The sequence below is a fragment of the Megalops cyprinoides genome, chromosome 19, assembly GCF_013368585.1.
Source record: "Megalops cyprinoides isolate fMegCyp1 chromosome 19, fMegCyp1.pri, whole genome shotgun sequence".
NCBI lineage: Eukaryota > Metazoa > Chordata > Actinopteri > Elopiformes > Megalopidae > Megalops > Megalops cyprinoides.
In genome coordinates, this window is record NC_050601.1 from 25029116 (window position 1) to 25045736 (window position 16621).

At 42.8% G+C, this 16621-nt stretch overlaps 1 protein-coding gene across 2 annotated transcripts in view; it reads left to right on the forward strand.

Moving 5' to 3' along the window:
* The window catches only part of baiap2l1b (BAR/IMD domain containing adaptor protein 2 like 1b), a 42813-nt gene that overhangs the window by 22584 nt on the left and 3608 nt on the right, over nt 1-16621 (forward strand). For both annotated transcript variants that reach the window (XM_036552933.1, XM_036552934.1), the window contains 9 exons: nt 214-275; nt 4059-4130; nt 4469-4603; nt 9630-9782; nt 11077-11232; nt 11567-11687; nt 11878-12121; nt 14525-14584; nt 15541-15709. In XM_036552933.1, coding sequence (XP_036408826.1) covers nt 214-275; nt 4059-4130; nt 4469-4603; nt 9630-9782; nt 11077-11232; nt 11567-11687; nt 11878-12121; nt 14525-14584; nt 15541-15709 — 1172 coding nt within the window. The remainder of the gene's footprint in view (nt 1-213; nt 276-4058; nt 4131-4468; nt 4604-9629; nt 9783-11076; nt 11233-11566; nt 11688-11877; nt 12122-14524; nt 14585-15540; nt 15710-16621) is intronic.

A 16621-nucleotide genomic window follows, 5' to 3' on the forward strand; every position in this document is an offset into this window, starting at 1 on the left:
AATCCCTCAATGACAAGAGGGTTAGCAGTCCTAGTGTGTCACATGTTGTCTGGACACACATTTTCTCATTTACAGTCTAACCTAACCCCTCTCCATAAAATAACCCATTCCCAGATAGTTGAAAACCACCGTTAAAAAACTACATGTTCTTGAAGCATCCCACTGTTTTTTTTATTTTTATTTATTTATTTTTTTTTACTGTCCCCGCAACAGGTGTGGTGCTGATGGAGATCTCCGAGGTGCACAAGAAAATTCACACTGAACTGGAGGAGAATGTAAGGCACACTCTTGCCTCCTAGCAGTTTTATCCTTTAGCTCTCCCTGTAACCCCAGCCTCTCATGTCACCAATGTTTGCACCCATACACAGAGGTCACGTTAGCCATGACAGCACATAAACGCATAGCATGCTAGCTATGCTTTTATATTACACAAATACCCTCACAGCATTTTAGCGTCTTTAACGTACAAACTCACAGCATGCTAACGACGTTAGCGCCCAAAGCACATGAGTAGTGCTGTCATATTGATCCCTATTGGCACAATCATTATCTCGCTATTTAACACCATGCAAACTACACTCCGCCTTCTTTCATGCCTTTTCCCTCGCTCCCTCTCTCTCTCTCTGTTTCTCTCCTCCTACCCCATCTCTCCCCTCTCTCACCCCTCTCACCCCTCTCAGAGACAGCGACACACACTCTAGGGAACGATCTGAATTCTTCTTCACGTAGCGCCCTCGGCCGCGCAAAACCAAATACGAACACAGGTCGCGATGCGGTCGCGCCAGGGCTGCCTTTACCGTGCGCCTAGCAGCAGTGGCGGCTGGTGAGCTGGAAACAAGGGAGGCTGAAACATTACCTTTAAATTTATTATTACTTTCAACCTGTTCCCCTTTATCTTCCTTGGTTAACAATAAACCAAATAATTCACAGAATAATTCACACCAATCGCGTAAATGGAGTAAATGATTCTGCTCGCGAAACAGCGCAGATTGTCTGTAGTTTGTGTGCTTGCGAAAGCTACAGCGTGAGATTGTTTAATTAACAAGGATGGCATTTATCGATTTAAATTACATTAAATGCTCATGACACATCACAGCTTTTATGAGGTCTGTGTTATAAACGTTATTGCTCATTGCACTCAACCTAACCTAAATGTGTATTGTCAGTAATTTAAATCGATGTAACTAAATTTAGCTCCGTTTTGTAATTTTAATTTTGTAACACAAGAAAGCTACAATGTGAAACATTTAAGAGAAAGCTTTGGGATTACTTGCCAATTAATTGTTCAAATTGACATCCTTTTTAATTAAACGCAATCGTCACAGAGGGCTTTACAACACAGAGAACTGGTGGCGAGCAATCAAACTAGAATGGCGATAGGACCCAACAGAGTGACACGGAAAAGGCAGAGAGATACGATCGATACGATACGATACGACCTAAAAAAAAATCAAGGAGTACCCGATATTAAACAGAATTTAAACAGACCAGGGCAAATGCGTTATGAGACAGAAGTGACTGTGTTTAACAGAACAGAAAGAGTCCTTTAGTATCCTTCTCCCTTTTTGGTTTTTATTTGGATGCGGCCGGAGTGCCAGGGGACACAGTGGATGCACCTGCTTGGTAATTTTATGCGTCTGCTGTATGATTCTGGCAGGTCTGGGCATGCCCTGTTTACGAGAGTCCCCGAGATGCTGGTGATGTCGCAGGTTCACCTGTTAGTGTTCTTACATAGAGTGTTAGTGATGTTAGCACAACACTCACCGCTCGCAGCATGTTAGCGCACAGATACACTGTATGCCAGCAATCTCATAGTGTGCCCTTACCGCACGCTAGCATGCTAACGATCTTAACAGCATGCTAGCGATGTTAACATGTGCAGTCACTGCATGATTGCCACATTAGCGCACAAATACACAGCGTGCTAGCACACAACAGTCATGTTAGCGCAACTCACAGCATGCCATTGATGCTATAAGCAAATGACAGCAACATTAGCATGCAGACTTAAGGCATGCTAGCGATCTGGGAAGTAAACAGTGTTAGCAAGTTATTGTAGGCTACTGACCCATATTGCTACCAGGGAGGACACTCACATCCTGACCCACTGAGAGAAGCTACAACATATATTTAAGATACAAACTACCCCATAGTATAATCTTTCAGTATTACTACTCTTCTTCACGATATTATTAATGACAAGGAAGCGGCTTTGCACAGGGAACTTTCAATCATATGTTGTCGGGAAATGACTGTCATTCCTTTTGTGTGAATCCATACGTAGCTTGTAGCTAGTTTCTCTGTTGCCCGGGGAACAGGGGCTGCCTGTTTGCATTTTCACTGTCAGGTGCCTCTTTGCAACGGCTGATATACTGTAACCACCCGCGGGAGTTATTCAGGGAACACGGAGTTCCATTCAGACACGTTTACATTGTCATCAGACATCCAGATAACCGAGATATATACACGATGCCGTGAACGTTTAACCGGAGAAACTGGCGTGAGTGTCAGAACGCATATCCCATTCGGTGCCTTTGTCCCTTATTTTTAAACAACAGTTTGGTTTCCTATGAACAGTGCCCCTTGTTCTTTGACGAGCACTACAAAGTCACCAGATTGCACTCCAAAAGTTTTTGCAGACAGAAGTTACCTCGGTTGGCGTGTTCATCTTATTCTTTTCATGTTTCAGCCGCTTTTTCGGCACTATGGTATGACAAACATTAAGAAGAAACTTTTGTGTAAACATTCCTAAGAGACTAAGGTGTACATGCTCCAGAAACCCCCAAAACTCCCTGGATCTGGCCACAAAAGCTCCTTTGGATTGTCCACATCCACCTCAATATATCCGCTTTGTGTCAGTGTGTGTTTGACACTGTTGCCATGATACTCCACGATACAGCAGTAAAACCTTATCAGCAACCATCATAGAGATATTGCAGCAACTTCTCTTATGGTGAAGCAGCTTCAGGCAGTCAGGCATGACTTATTATAATTCACAATTTACTCAAAAAAGTGCTGCTTTGTTCTAGAGGTGGCAGAGAGGTTTTCTCTGAGTAGGTGCTGAAAATCACATATCTAAGTGTGGGGGTGTGCAGAATTCTCAGATCTTTTGAGACCGCACATTAAGAACCCTCCCATCCCAAAACAAAAATACACACACACACACACACACACAATAAATATAGTAGGTGCTGGTAAATGATGTGAAGATAGCTGTGAGCAAGGGGCTCTCCCCCACGCTAACGAGCTATCGAGATGGATAGCCGGGAGCGTTAAACCGTGGGCTATCCCTGCATTCCAGGGTTGAGTCATTCCACAGCAGCAGCGGCTATATTGCTCACAATACAGCCCCCGAGCTTACACAACAGCCAGAGCGCTGACTCCCTTTCAAGGCCAGGGTGACCAAAACCTTCTGAGATACTGTACCTTACATATAGATATCCACATACACATATTCATAAGCATGTATAGACTTTAGATATAAACACACCAAGATAGAAACATAAAGATTTAGATGAAGATATAGACAGATATGCATATAAACATAGATGCTGTATAGATACATGGACAGACAGATATCTATGGATCTATATTTACACTGCCAACCTGCATATAATTCAAGGTGAACGTATTTTGTTGAAAATGATTTTAGATTCATATACATGGAATTGTCTTAATGGAGCATCATGGAGCATCAGTTTAGTGATTCTGTTGAAACTGAAAGGGTTTATTTAAGGACTTACTTGACCCCTACAGCTTTAGGGTCAGTGTTAGTTATTTATTAGATTTAGATATTAGATATTATTTAGAAATTCATACATATTAGATTGTTCACTACATTTTTTCATCACCACTTATTTTGAGTGTGTGTTTGAATTGTGACCTTGGATGCTTGGATACAATCTGTTTACATATGTTCGCACATCATTAGAAATTCTCCCATATGATTACATTGATTGTTTTTCAGATGGGTATTGGCTCTGCATGATTGTAGTACAGAACTGGTGTATAAAGCCCGCCCTCCTCCTTCTTCATTCTTCTCCTTTCATGTTTTACAGTATAAAAGATTTCATAAAGAGATCATCATGGAGCTGGAGAAGAAGACAGACATGGATGTCAAATATATGAATGTGAGTACAGTCTATCCACTCTTGCATGCACGACCCCTTCCCAACCTCAACCCACTCCCCACTCCCAAACCCAACCCCAGACCCATCCCCAAACCTAACCCCACTCACAACCCCAACCCCACTACCAAACCCAACACTACATATGTACACATCCTTCACAGACAGAGCTGGTGGTGGTGACCTTTTCCCTCTGAAATAGAAACTAAAATGTATCTGTAACTGATTCTGACTAACCCATCAGTTCCCTCGGCCTCCTGTCTGTGACATCTGGGGTCGAGTCTGGATTACCAGTTAGGGCTGTTTCCCCAGCATTGACACGCAGTGCTTGCCTTCCATAGGCTACGTTTAAGAGGTACCAGACGGAACACAAACTAAAGCAGGACTCCCTGGAGAAGTCACAGGCAGACCTCAGGAAGCTGAGGAGGAAGAGCCAGGGGAAGAACAGCAGCAAGTATGAGAGCAGAGAGAGCGAGGTGAGAGAGCCACACACATACCTATACACACCTACACAGACACACACATACTCACATATAAACATCTACACACAGACCTACACACACGCACACACACACACGCACACACACACACACACACACACACACGCACGCTCATGCACACCATCTCCATCATTCACAGATGAAACGAATACAGCACATTGTATCACAGCGTACATGTAACACATGTATTACAAAATGTACTCATTATTGCCACTTCATTTATCATAGAAGAGAACATACTGGAATGCTTCATGCTATGTGGCATTTGAAAACACATGCTACAATGTATTCACACACAGAGGGAACAGGCAATGATTGACACATATTTGTAGCACAGGTGATTTAGTCTGACATATATTTACACCAATTCAATGGATTTCAATCTCTTTGTTTTAACATGAGTTATGTTTTCGGATGGGTACAGCTGTCCTCCCTGACTGCCATGAGGCAGGAGCCCACTGCATGCTGAAATACAGGAACAGCCAGTTTCTGCCGCCCCCCCCCCCCCCCCCCAACAAACACACACACACACACACACACGCACTCACACACCTCATAAGAAAGCAACCACTCTTTTCAGTTCCAAGGGCTCCATTAATGTTGACTTTCAGACACCTCAAACCCTTTTTCATAGGTGTGAGTTTTGAAACCAAAATGAGTCAACAACATTCATTTCAAAATTGTCCCACTTTGAAAAGTTCTCACGAATGTATATGCAAGTAAACAGTGCAGACAGTTTCTTAACAAAATGCATATGCCTGTTCTTGTGGTCAAATACGTTGTGTTCATATGTTTTTGTGCTATCGAATGTGTTCTCTATAAAGCATCCAGTTGGCAATAGCCCAGAACTAGGGTCAGTGGCATTTCAATTCAGTCAGTTAAGAAAATGAATCAAAACACCTCCCTGAACTGACTGACTTGAAATGGAATGCACTGAAACTCTGCAAAACACACACAGAATAAAATTATGCCAGGGCTCAAGGACTCACTAATTATTCATTTCACAAAACAGACACAAAGACACCAGCTATCAAGCTATCTGGCAGCTTCTTTCCACTCAATGTGCTTCCATTTGTGGTGGAAGCTGTTTGCAGGAAGCTTAAATAAAACTGCCTGCTCTTACTGGTTTAACAAATCCCTCAACTTGCACATGTGTTTCCATAAAATCATTACATTCTATATGAGGCTTTTAGCAAAATTACACAGAATTGTCCAGACCACTAGAAAACTACAGGCACGCTATTGAGAATGCCCTGAAACATAGAGGGTTTGGATGCATTTGTCTGCATTCATAATTTTGCTGAAATACTGGTGCTGCTTCCATGCATTAATGTGGGGATTGCCACAGAGCTGCATGGGGAAAGGGAGAAAAATGTGCTGCATGCCTGGTCTTATGTACAAGCATGTACACAGACACACAGAGGCCAGCATATTTTGTGGAGGTGACTTCTCTGAACATGCTGCTTCATACCAATATAAATAATGGAATACTGAGAATGTATTTTATATATAAAATATATATATCAGGCACTGATGTTGGATGAGAAGGCCTGGCTCGCAATCTCCATTCCAGTTCATCCCAAAGGTGCTCAGTGGGGTTGAGGTCAGTTCTTCCACACCAAACTCATCAAACCATGTCTTTATAGTCCTTGCTTTGTGCACTGGGGCACAGTCATGTTGGAATAGAAAAGGGCCTTCCCAAACCTGTTGCCACAAAGTTGGAAACATAGCATTGTCCAAAATGTCTTGGTATGCTGAAGCATTAAGATTGCCCTTCACTGGAGATAAGGGGCCTAGCTCAAACCCTGAAAAACAGGTGTGGCCAAATACTTTTGTCCTTATAGTGTGTGTGTGTGTGTGTGTATATATATATATATATATATATATATATATATATATATATATATATATATATATATATATATATATATCTCATTCAATATATTGATAATGTTTAAATTATTGATGTTTTGGTATTATATTTTTTGCACTATATTTCTGCTACGCATGCTATTTCAAGCAGATCTGCAATATATCTAGTTAATTTCCGTATGGGTACTTTGTTCTCAGTTTAAAAAGCAAGAAGCTAGCAGAGCCACTCTAATTAACGGTGAAACCTGAGTTGTTTTGTGGGTCACGTGTCACAGTCAGTCAGAGATACAGTTTCACATAGCGGAGTAGAGGACTAATGAGCAAAGTCCGGAATTGTTTGTGAATTTAAAAAAAAAAAAAAAACATAACAAATGTGTTCCCTCATAATCATGGAGGCTTATCTGAAATGTCGTCCAATAAGTTTTAATGCATAATCTCTCAGGCTTCCATCATAATTAAAAAAGTTATCCAATCATGAGTCATTATGACAGGTTATCCAATTACACCAGGTCATCCAGAAATTCTCGTGCATGATTCTGAAAGGTTGTTTATCGAGCCCTCTGATATAATGATTAGGGGTCATCAAATAATCTTTCACGCATGATTTGGGCACGTAGATTCTGACATTCAGTACATCTTGGCGGAACACTTTCGTGTCACCTCAGCTTGCTCCCAGAATCTTTCTGCGATTAAATATAAGCGCACTGCACCTCGGACCTAATAACGTTTACTGGTTTCTTTCGGTTGTTCAAAAATTAATCGCTTTGTTAGTCGCCGTAACAACAAAATCACACAGTCGTCCAAAGTATTTTACATCTATTATCAGACTGTAAGATGTCTTCGCTAGTTTGAAGAGGAGATAAGCATAGTCTTTGTATGTTTATGAACTTCACCGCGCCTGCCACTTAAATTCTGGGTACGTTCGAAATTCGTGGTCGTACGATCAGCTTTAACGGTGCTCACGTGGGAAAGGATGAATGTGAGTCTAAAGGTCGTTCTATTTTGAGCTTTTTAACGTTTATTGAAGGCCCTGTGCATAAGTGAACGTGACTTCTAATCGACTGTCGGCCGCCAGCAAGATTGCTAAATGTCATGCGTCGAGACAGTGAGAAAATGCTTCAACGGTACGGTGTAAAAAAAAAAAAAAAAAAAAAAAAAGTAAAATTGAAACTAATCTAATCTGAGCAAACCTGTCTCATCTCTTCGCGATGAGTGATGAACGGGCGAGTCCTATCACGACATGGAAAACCTACGATGCTTACGACAGTGGCTGGTCAGCTGGTCCTGCTGTACGTACGGGGCTGCCTTGCACGTCTTCTGGGGATTGCTAGCCACAGCGGCGATTATACAAGTATGAGCGTGAAATCTGTCCTCCGGAACAGGAACCTTCACTGAACGAGTTGGCGACTTGGCGTTAGAAATGTAGAATTGATTAAGACGTCGAACGCTCAGCCTGGCCCCTAACAATCCCTCAAGGCCCTTATAGCGAAGCGCAAGCACCGGCTCTTCCCATAACGCCGCATGGATTGTTGTTTTTTCCCCTCTTGAATGCTACACCTGGGCAGGGGAGATAAAAAGGTGTTTACGTCGGCGTAGCGTGTTTTCACCATCCAATCAATCAGGCGCTGAAAGAATCGGAGGAAACTGGAGTATAGCTGTTGGCCGCCACAAATGGCATCGCCTGAACCGTAAATGAGATTTTTCCCTGGTCTGGTCTGCATGTTTCAGATTTCCCATGTGATCATAAACTCAAATTTGCTTCCTTGCATTGTATGAAAAGGTGTGGCGTTCTGTCATGTAAAGTATATGGGAAAATATGCACTCCGGATTGTAAGGATTTCAAATTTTAATAAAGCCACGAAAAGGGTTGCAGTTTATTTTTAACCAGAGATAGAGTAGAGACAAGTGATTTGCTGTGACAAACTCTTTATTGTTGTTGTTGTTTTAATGAATTTAGACTCTTTTGCTTCTTATTTATACCAATTTAATTTGATTTATTAGTTTATTTTGTTTGTATTCTTAGAGATATTACTGAGAATAATGCAGAGGCTCCTGTTTGAAACTGCTTTTCTAGAGGAATATATGTATGGTCCTCTAAGTGTGTGAACACTGCATTTCGTGACCATATATGCAAACCAGCCAGCCAGGCCCCAGGAATGCAAATTTAGCGCTGAATATGTGTATTTCACTGGCCAAATGACTCATAGCTGTATTTGTTTGCTTATCCAAGGTGGCATTTGTTTAACGTGTTATCCATTCATACAGCATGATATTCTCTGAAATAATTCAGGTTAAACACCCTCATTGGTTGCTCCTTCTCTCTAAAGCACACATGTTCAGTGGGGGAATCTTGTGCCTTTGTTATTTGCAATTATTATTTGTTTTTTAAAAAATATTATATATACACACATTTGGCAGTGAGCTTTCTCTTTGGCTACAAACTGCAATGCAAAGTGCACTTGGGGGAAAGTGCAGATAGATTTGAAGATTTTATCCAGTCTATGGACAGCCGGTAACATTATTTGCTCACACACAAGCTAGCATAAAGCCACATAAAGCAAGAGTGGCTGAAAATGCAGAGTAAAATGTTTAACTGAAGTACAGAGTTATTTAGCTCAGAGTTCACTGTTCCTTGATTTCACCATTCCTTTGAATGCACCTAATTTAGGTTTATAGGTATATGGCTATATCTGTACACAAATCACTCTCAGATTGCAGTCATATTCCACCTGTAAATAAAATTGTCAGCTGCAGGAGATAAAACAATACAATCATATGGTCTTATATATTCAGCTGTGTAAGATGAGACTGTCATTTGTTCCTTTGCAGTGCTTTGCTAATAGCTTCAGAAAATTAGACATTCTCATTGGGTCCTCTAAAATATGTCACAATCTGTAGGAGATTATGTTATTATCTCCATTTAAAGTGCTTATTTTTGTATACTGCATAAGATGGGACTGTCTGATGATTGATTCCTTTGAAACAGCAGATGCATTAGATATGACCATTTGATTGGTTCTCTCACAGTGGCAAGTGGCCAGATGCATTAGATGAGACTATATGAATGTGTGCTTCACAATGCCTTGTTGCCAGATGCTTGACATGAGATATTCTGCTTGGTCCCTCATAGTACCTTGAGACACTCTCATCCCGGCAAGTGGAGATGCAGAAGTTCGTCGCCGAGGGCTGCCGGGAGGCCCTGGTTGAGGAGAAGAGGAGGTTCTGCTTCCTGGTGGACAAGCACTGTGGATTTTCCTATCAGATTGCTGCCTTCCATGACAAGGTGACATATGTGCCAATGCTCCATTTGCATATGGGTGGCCTGATAACAGAAAACAAACCAGCACACAAGAAGGAAGTAGTTTCAAAAGGGTAAAAGTGTAGCATCGCTAACATATCGATCAGTGCAAGTACCACAGGATACTGTCACAGGGAAGTCACAAAGAGCATGGTTAACGTGATGCAAAACTTAATGGCATTACTACACATATCAGTATGTGTGGTTGTGCTGCTTGGACAGTGTTGTGTGTTTGGAGGTGTGGGTAAGATAACTGCAATGGTAAATTTTTGACCAGAATGCTCTTATGTGCCTTCTGCAACAAATGCGCTATTGAGGATACTTTGTCATGCTTGTCTTCATTTCCAGTAGGGTGGAAAGGCCATGGGTGCAATGGGTGTAGCAGCCATGCAGTGCACAATGCACCATGCCAGATGCACCAAGTTCAATTTTTATGCATACTTTACTTTTTTCCTTTTTTGTGCAACTTTTCATAGTTGCCAGTTGTGTGTGACACTCGTCCCACTGCAGCAACCTCTGCAGTCATGCTAGAGCAGAGGGCAGGGCCAATCCAATACACTGGTACATATGCGTGCCTGTTGCAACTAGTTTCCACACTACAGTTCCCACAGTGCACCAGGAGGAAGTTGCCAAAGGGAGGATAGGCACATGCCCCTGATGCTGCCTGAACATACCATAGTGCCTGAGCAAGCTGCAGTTTGCTGAGGGTGTTGTGACGAAGGGCCCTTGGCTGACCCACCCATCCCTATCCCCGGCAGAATGAAACCAATGTGTTCCGTCCATGTGGGCTCCCTGTCATTGTCACAAGTTCATATATCGGACCTTTCATGGCTGTGCGTGAAGCAGACCCATTTGACCAATCATTGCCTGATTTGATAGGCATTGGATTTTTTCACAGAGCTTCAGACTACTGGTATAGAAACAGTAATAGTAAAATAGTAAATATAATCCTCAGAGAAATGTCTGTTCTTGGATTGATTACAGAGTGTAGTAGTGTTCTTTTAGGCAGCTCAAACTTGTGACCAGTCTGAATGGCAAAATAGCCCACTAGCTATAATGTTACCTGTGGGAACATGTGTGGAAACACATGTTACATGTGGGAATTTACCCTCATGGTGGGACTCTGGGATTTTTGCATTTGTGCTTGTTCTTTGTGAAGTCTGGGATTGCTGTTCTATAGGTTAGGTTACTTGGCTATTTAGACCAGCTTTAGAACAGCAAGGCCAAGCTGGTGTTTTTTTGTCCCTCACTGACATCATCTGGCTCCCTTGGGTCGCAGGCTAAGGAGATGATGAGTGTGAAGCTGTCCAACTGGGAGGACAAGTGTGGTGATGCCACCAGTGTGCCTGAAAGCATTGTATCCATGATCGAAGGCCTGAAGACCCCGGTGTCTGTCACCCCCCAACCATCTCCCCCCACCGGGCAACACTCTAGGGTAAGTCCATTTTAGGAATAGGTGACGTATAATGATAACAATGATGACAATGATTAGGAGGGTGACAATGATGATAAATTGGAAAAATGGTTCATAATATAATATAATGTAATACAAATAATATATTATAATGTAATATAATAGTATGTTGCTTGTAATGCAATGTAATACATGTAAGAATATGTACAGGGTCCATCTTTTGAAGACTGATCCTCAGGGGTTTTCCTGCAGTGAAAGAATAGGGGGAACGAGTGAGCCAGAAAAAAAGAAGGCACAGATCGAAGGTGCACAGAGACTTTAAATGTTCTTCTCTCTCTTTTCTCATGCCATCCAGAACAATTCGGACTCCGTGAACCCGCCCCCGGCCCCACCCCTCAAAGCCCACAGCAGCCCCCTGGTCAGCATGTTCAGCCAAGATGTGCCCACAAGCCCCGTCATGGCTGACCACACTTCAGGCAGGTTCCCCCATCCATCTGTCCAGGTTTCCATGTGTTAGTCCTAGCTCCAGCCCCACACCGCTGCCCTTCCATACGGCAGAAGATGCTGTCCTTTATCTTCAGTGCTTTCCTGACAGAGAGCAAGGTTTCATCAGCTAGGTGACTGCTGGCTAGGCCTTCTCTTATATTGCTTGCTTCATGTTGACAGAGGTTGCACATCCAAACGGATCCATTGCAGATCACAGCAGCAACGAGGAGAGCGGTATGTCCAGGTCTGTTTCTGTCTCTTCGGGGCTGAACACGGTCAAGAAGCCCAAGGTCCGCACCATCTTCCCCCACACGGCTGGGAACAACAACACCCTGCTAAGCTTTGACGAGGGAGATATTCTCACCCTACTCATCCCTGATGAGCGGGATGGCTGGCTGTATGGAGAGCTGGACAGGACTAGACAGTAAGTTACAGACAGAGCCATTCCTCACAGACATTAAGTCACAGACAGAACTATTCCTCACAGATGTAAGTCATAGACAGAGCCAGTTCTCACAGACAGTAAGTCACAGATGGAACCATTCCTTACAGGGGCTAAGTCCTCACAGGCAGCATGTCACAGACAGAACCCCACCTACAGATAGTCACAGAAAGAACCATAACTGTAAGACAGTACATGCCCACAGACAGAGCTATTCCACAGAACCATTCCCCACAGGCAGCCCTATCCCACAGATACATGTCTCACAGACAGAACACCTCACAGACACCCTCATCCCTCCAGCTGTTTAAAATACTTTTCAGATGAAGAAATCCCACAACATCTATTTACATAACTCACCAGGGCATTTTTTAAATAGCAGAGGTGGAAACACCTGTTTTTACATCTGTGTGTTCATTTTCATTATTTATTTTTTTCCCAATATACCTGTGAAAGATTTGCTGTGCATATTTGAAATGCCAAACATGGCATGCCTGGTAGCTGCTGCTCCAGTTTCGGGGGGGAGGAGGGTGTGGTGGAGGGGGTTAATTGCTGTACAGCCAGAGAGGGAAGAACACAGTGTGTATGTACACCTGCCTTATTGTTGCAGGTCCCAAGTCTTTCGTCATCCCTGGTTTCTCACAAGTCAGACGTAATCAGATAATGCAGCAGGAAAGCAGAAAATAGTGTTTCTTTTAAAGGGTTTAATCAGATGTATTACAATAACAATAGTACCAGGAAAAGAAACAGACCAACGTATTTACATGTTGAGTTTCAGGTAATTTTCCTCGTAGTTTATTACTGTTTTGGCTATTGGTTGGATGGAATCCGGAACAAGGATGTGTAGCCCGCGTAGGGCAGCGTAGTTATCTGCATATCTCACCCAATCCTGTTAAAGCTGAGTTTGCGGTCAAATGACACTTGTTTGGGCACTCATCGCTGATGTGCATGCTCATGCTTTCAATTCATTGATATGTTTGTCATGGAATTAATCAATTATGTATATAAATAATGATGATTATTGTTATTATCATTGTCATTAGTAGGCCATTACGTTGCTAATGTTGTCATTTTATTTTATAACTCATATATTTTCAGAGGGCAATTTGGAGCACAACTATTAATTCTAACAATAAGCAGTATAGTGGAATGGAGCGGGGCTCCTAACCCAAAGTTTGTGGGTTCAGCTCCCCAGTAGGCTACTGCTGTTGTATCCCTGGTGAAGGTACTTAACTTGAGCTGCCTCAATAAATATCCAGCTGTATAAATGGATAAATGAGGTAAGTCGCTCTGGATCAGAGAGTCTGCTAAGCAGAATGTAATGTAATGCAATAAGTAGATGGCTGGTCATTACATTTCATGTCCATTTAGCCTGAAATAATTACACAAAGTGCTTTGCTCCAAAGACAAGTACTTTGGATTGCTTGCATATCTGTGTCTGGTAACAGCCTGTAAATCCATGGTCAGTGGAGGATGTCCCCACATTATCCTTTAATATATCCACATCGACAGACGTATTAAAGGGTTTCATTTTGGCCTGAGAGATGTTGGGCAATCCTCTCCTGAAAAGAGTGGTTACACTGAGTTGGCAGTTCCTTTAACAAACAATGTCAGAAAATCTGATTGTATTAGTACAGTGTCTGTGGCTGAAAGAAAGGTGTTTGGCTCATGCAAATGTTGAAAGTGAGGCAATGTGTTGTGTTATGGCTGAACATGAACTAATAGGCTTCCTTGATTCATATTTATTAGTCCTCTGTGCATAATCTTATACATTTTCTAAGTGCGACAGATATATACCTGAACAACCCCCATTCCATACACACACCTACACACACACACCTGTACAAACCTACACACACACACACACACACTTATACACACAGAGCACCAAGTATGAGAGCAAAGAGAACAAAGGTAAGAGTCTCTCGTACACGCACGTGCGCACACGCACACACACACACACACACACTCTCTCTCACACACACTCACACAGGGGGTGTTGCAGTAGCAGCTCATGGGTGTGTACCCTGATAGCCATCAAAAGCAGCTTATTCCTATTCACTTAACAGTGTCTTAATGCTGTATAACTTTACAGCATCTTTGTGCTTTTCACATTTAAATAATTTTATTTACAGCGAAGAGATTGGAATTTGGGTTTTAACTTGAGGCCAGTTGTTGTCTGTCTCTCTTATCCATAGCTCAGCAGTGGCCACCAGCATATGGCTGAAATCAGGGTTTCTCAGGCCCCTGCTGAAGAGAATCATGGGCATGGTGCTGGAAAAGGGATATCATTATCCCTGCAAGCTAACACCTGTAAGGCCAGAGCAGCAGGGAGTGGCAGTGTGTTTCCTCAAAGTAATCACACTGTGTTTCTCTGTGTTCCAGGAGAGGCTGGTTTCCATCGTCCTACTGCCGTTTGTACACAGAACCAGCAGCAAACAGCAGGTAACACGGGCCCCTCACAAAGCCAACCCTGCTTTTCACTGGGTTCCTTTCCATACCCAAGCTTTCCAGGAGTTTTTGTCTTTACTGCCATTTCCTGGTCTGTATGCTGGTTTTCCTTCCAGATGGACTCAGATAATGCAACGTGATTGAGCAGCTAACAATATCTACATCCATATTTTACACATTTTTATAGTTATCTGCAAAATGTCCTTTTGTAAAATTTATGTATTGAAGGCTTGGATGTGTGTGTGTTTGTGTGTGTGTGTGTGTGTGTGTGTGTGTGACTAGAAAGATCAAAGGAACGCTTATTCTTGTTTATATTTTCATTCGTGTCTTGCCCACTAACAGATTTAGCACAGCTGTCTCAATTTTAAGCAAGCAACTAATCAGATTTAATTACCTTGAAGGCATTAGTTATCATTATTTTTCAAGAGGTACAAATAAACAAAAATAAATGAAGGAAAAATGATGTTTTTATCATTAGCACAAACAAATTATCTGAGCTTTTTTGTTCCACAAAGGGATCTCATGCAGATGACTGTCAAGAGATGTCAAGACAGAGTGGTGATGGCAGAATGAGACTTCAGGTGCCTCAAAATGGGCAGAGCTGTCAGCTGATGGAAAACAAACCTTGCGATTGATTTGCACATGTCAGTGATGAACATCCCATACTAGCCCCGCCCATCTTTGTGTTCTTGAAGCCTCTCTCTTCCATTACTAAAAGGTCAAATCCAGATCAGTGAAACACGATTGATCCAGAGCTCATTTAGACTCACAGTCAATGCGCAAAACAGCTCCCTGTTCTTGGCATCAGGGCTGATATAGTTGTCTTGCGTCTTGCGTTCGATCTGGTAACCTTAAAGGAGCTCTCTGTATAAAACACAGCAGGTTTGTCAGTAAAAATGCCCTTTTACCTGGCATAAAGGAACTTAAGGTGTCTTTGCTCCTCCCTGCAGAGAGGGGACGCCGGAGCACAGCAAGAGCATTATCAACCTCACAGAGCAGGGGCCAGAAGAGGAAGAGGTAGAGGACCAGACGGACGTGTTGCTGCCCCCACCAGACTATGTGGACTCCCCCACGAGCAGTGTCGCCAGCCTGCCCCTCAGTCCCTCCCCCGAGAACTCGGTCAGTTGAAAGCTTCACCCCCAGAAATGGCCCTTTTCTATCACATCCGTCCATTTTCATATTCTTCTTTTCGTTCTTTTCTTCCTCTGTTTGCACTCATTTGGAAGTGATGTGCATATTATTACAGCAATATCGCTCTGTGTTTTACGACAATCTTTGTGCCTGAAGGCCACAGTGCATAGTAGTACTTTCAGGCCCTTAGAATTGTACGTTTTATTGTACATAATGTTTTATTATAAGGAACTCAGAGCATAGATTTATACATGTTTGGCATGTCCAATCAAATACTCTCCCTGGATTATATCATCTCATAGTGGAATGCTTTTAATAAGGATACTGACAATGTGAGGTCACAGTGAGCCCATCTCATGAGCATTGAACATGTGCCCCAAAGTGAACCCATGAGGAACACTGCATTGCTGATGAACACATATAACACTTGTGATCCAACTAAACACTTTCACTGGGTTTGAATCTTAGCGTCTCACAGAACCATCATAAGTGCCCTTACACACAAGAACTGGATGCAGAAACGGCAGGATTAGTGCCTGAGAGGATGATGCAGACCTTAAAGAGGATTGACACACAACGATGTTAAATCCCCAATGCCCGGGCGACACACTGTCTGTCTGAGACAGGAGGCCTGAAGCTGCCTGACGGCTGAGTCGGGTCTCTCCTGCTCTACGAGGCTTTTGTTTGCGGTGTCCGGTGTCGCCAGGGTGTGAGCGCATGCGTGAGAGGAGCAGGGACTTGGGTCACATTTGCATTGATGCAAAATGCCCTCCACCGAGACCGTAGCCAAGACGTGTGACAGAAGCAGCCTCCAACCAGCTGTGTGTAAACGCCCCGCCGAATGTCATATTTGTCTGTGGTTTTTGATTGCACGCGAGAGGTCAGAGGTCAGAGGCACCT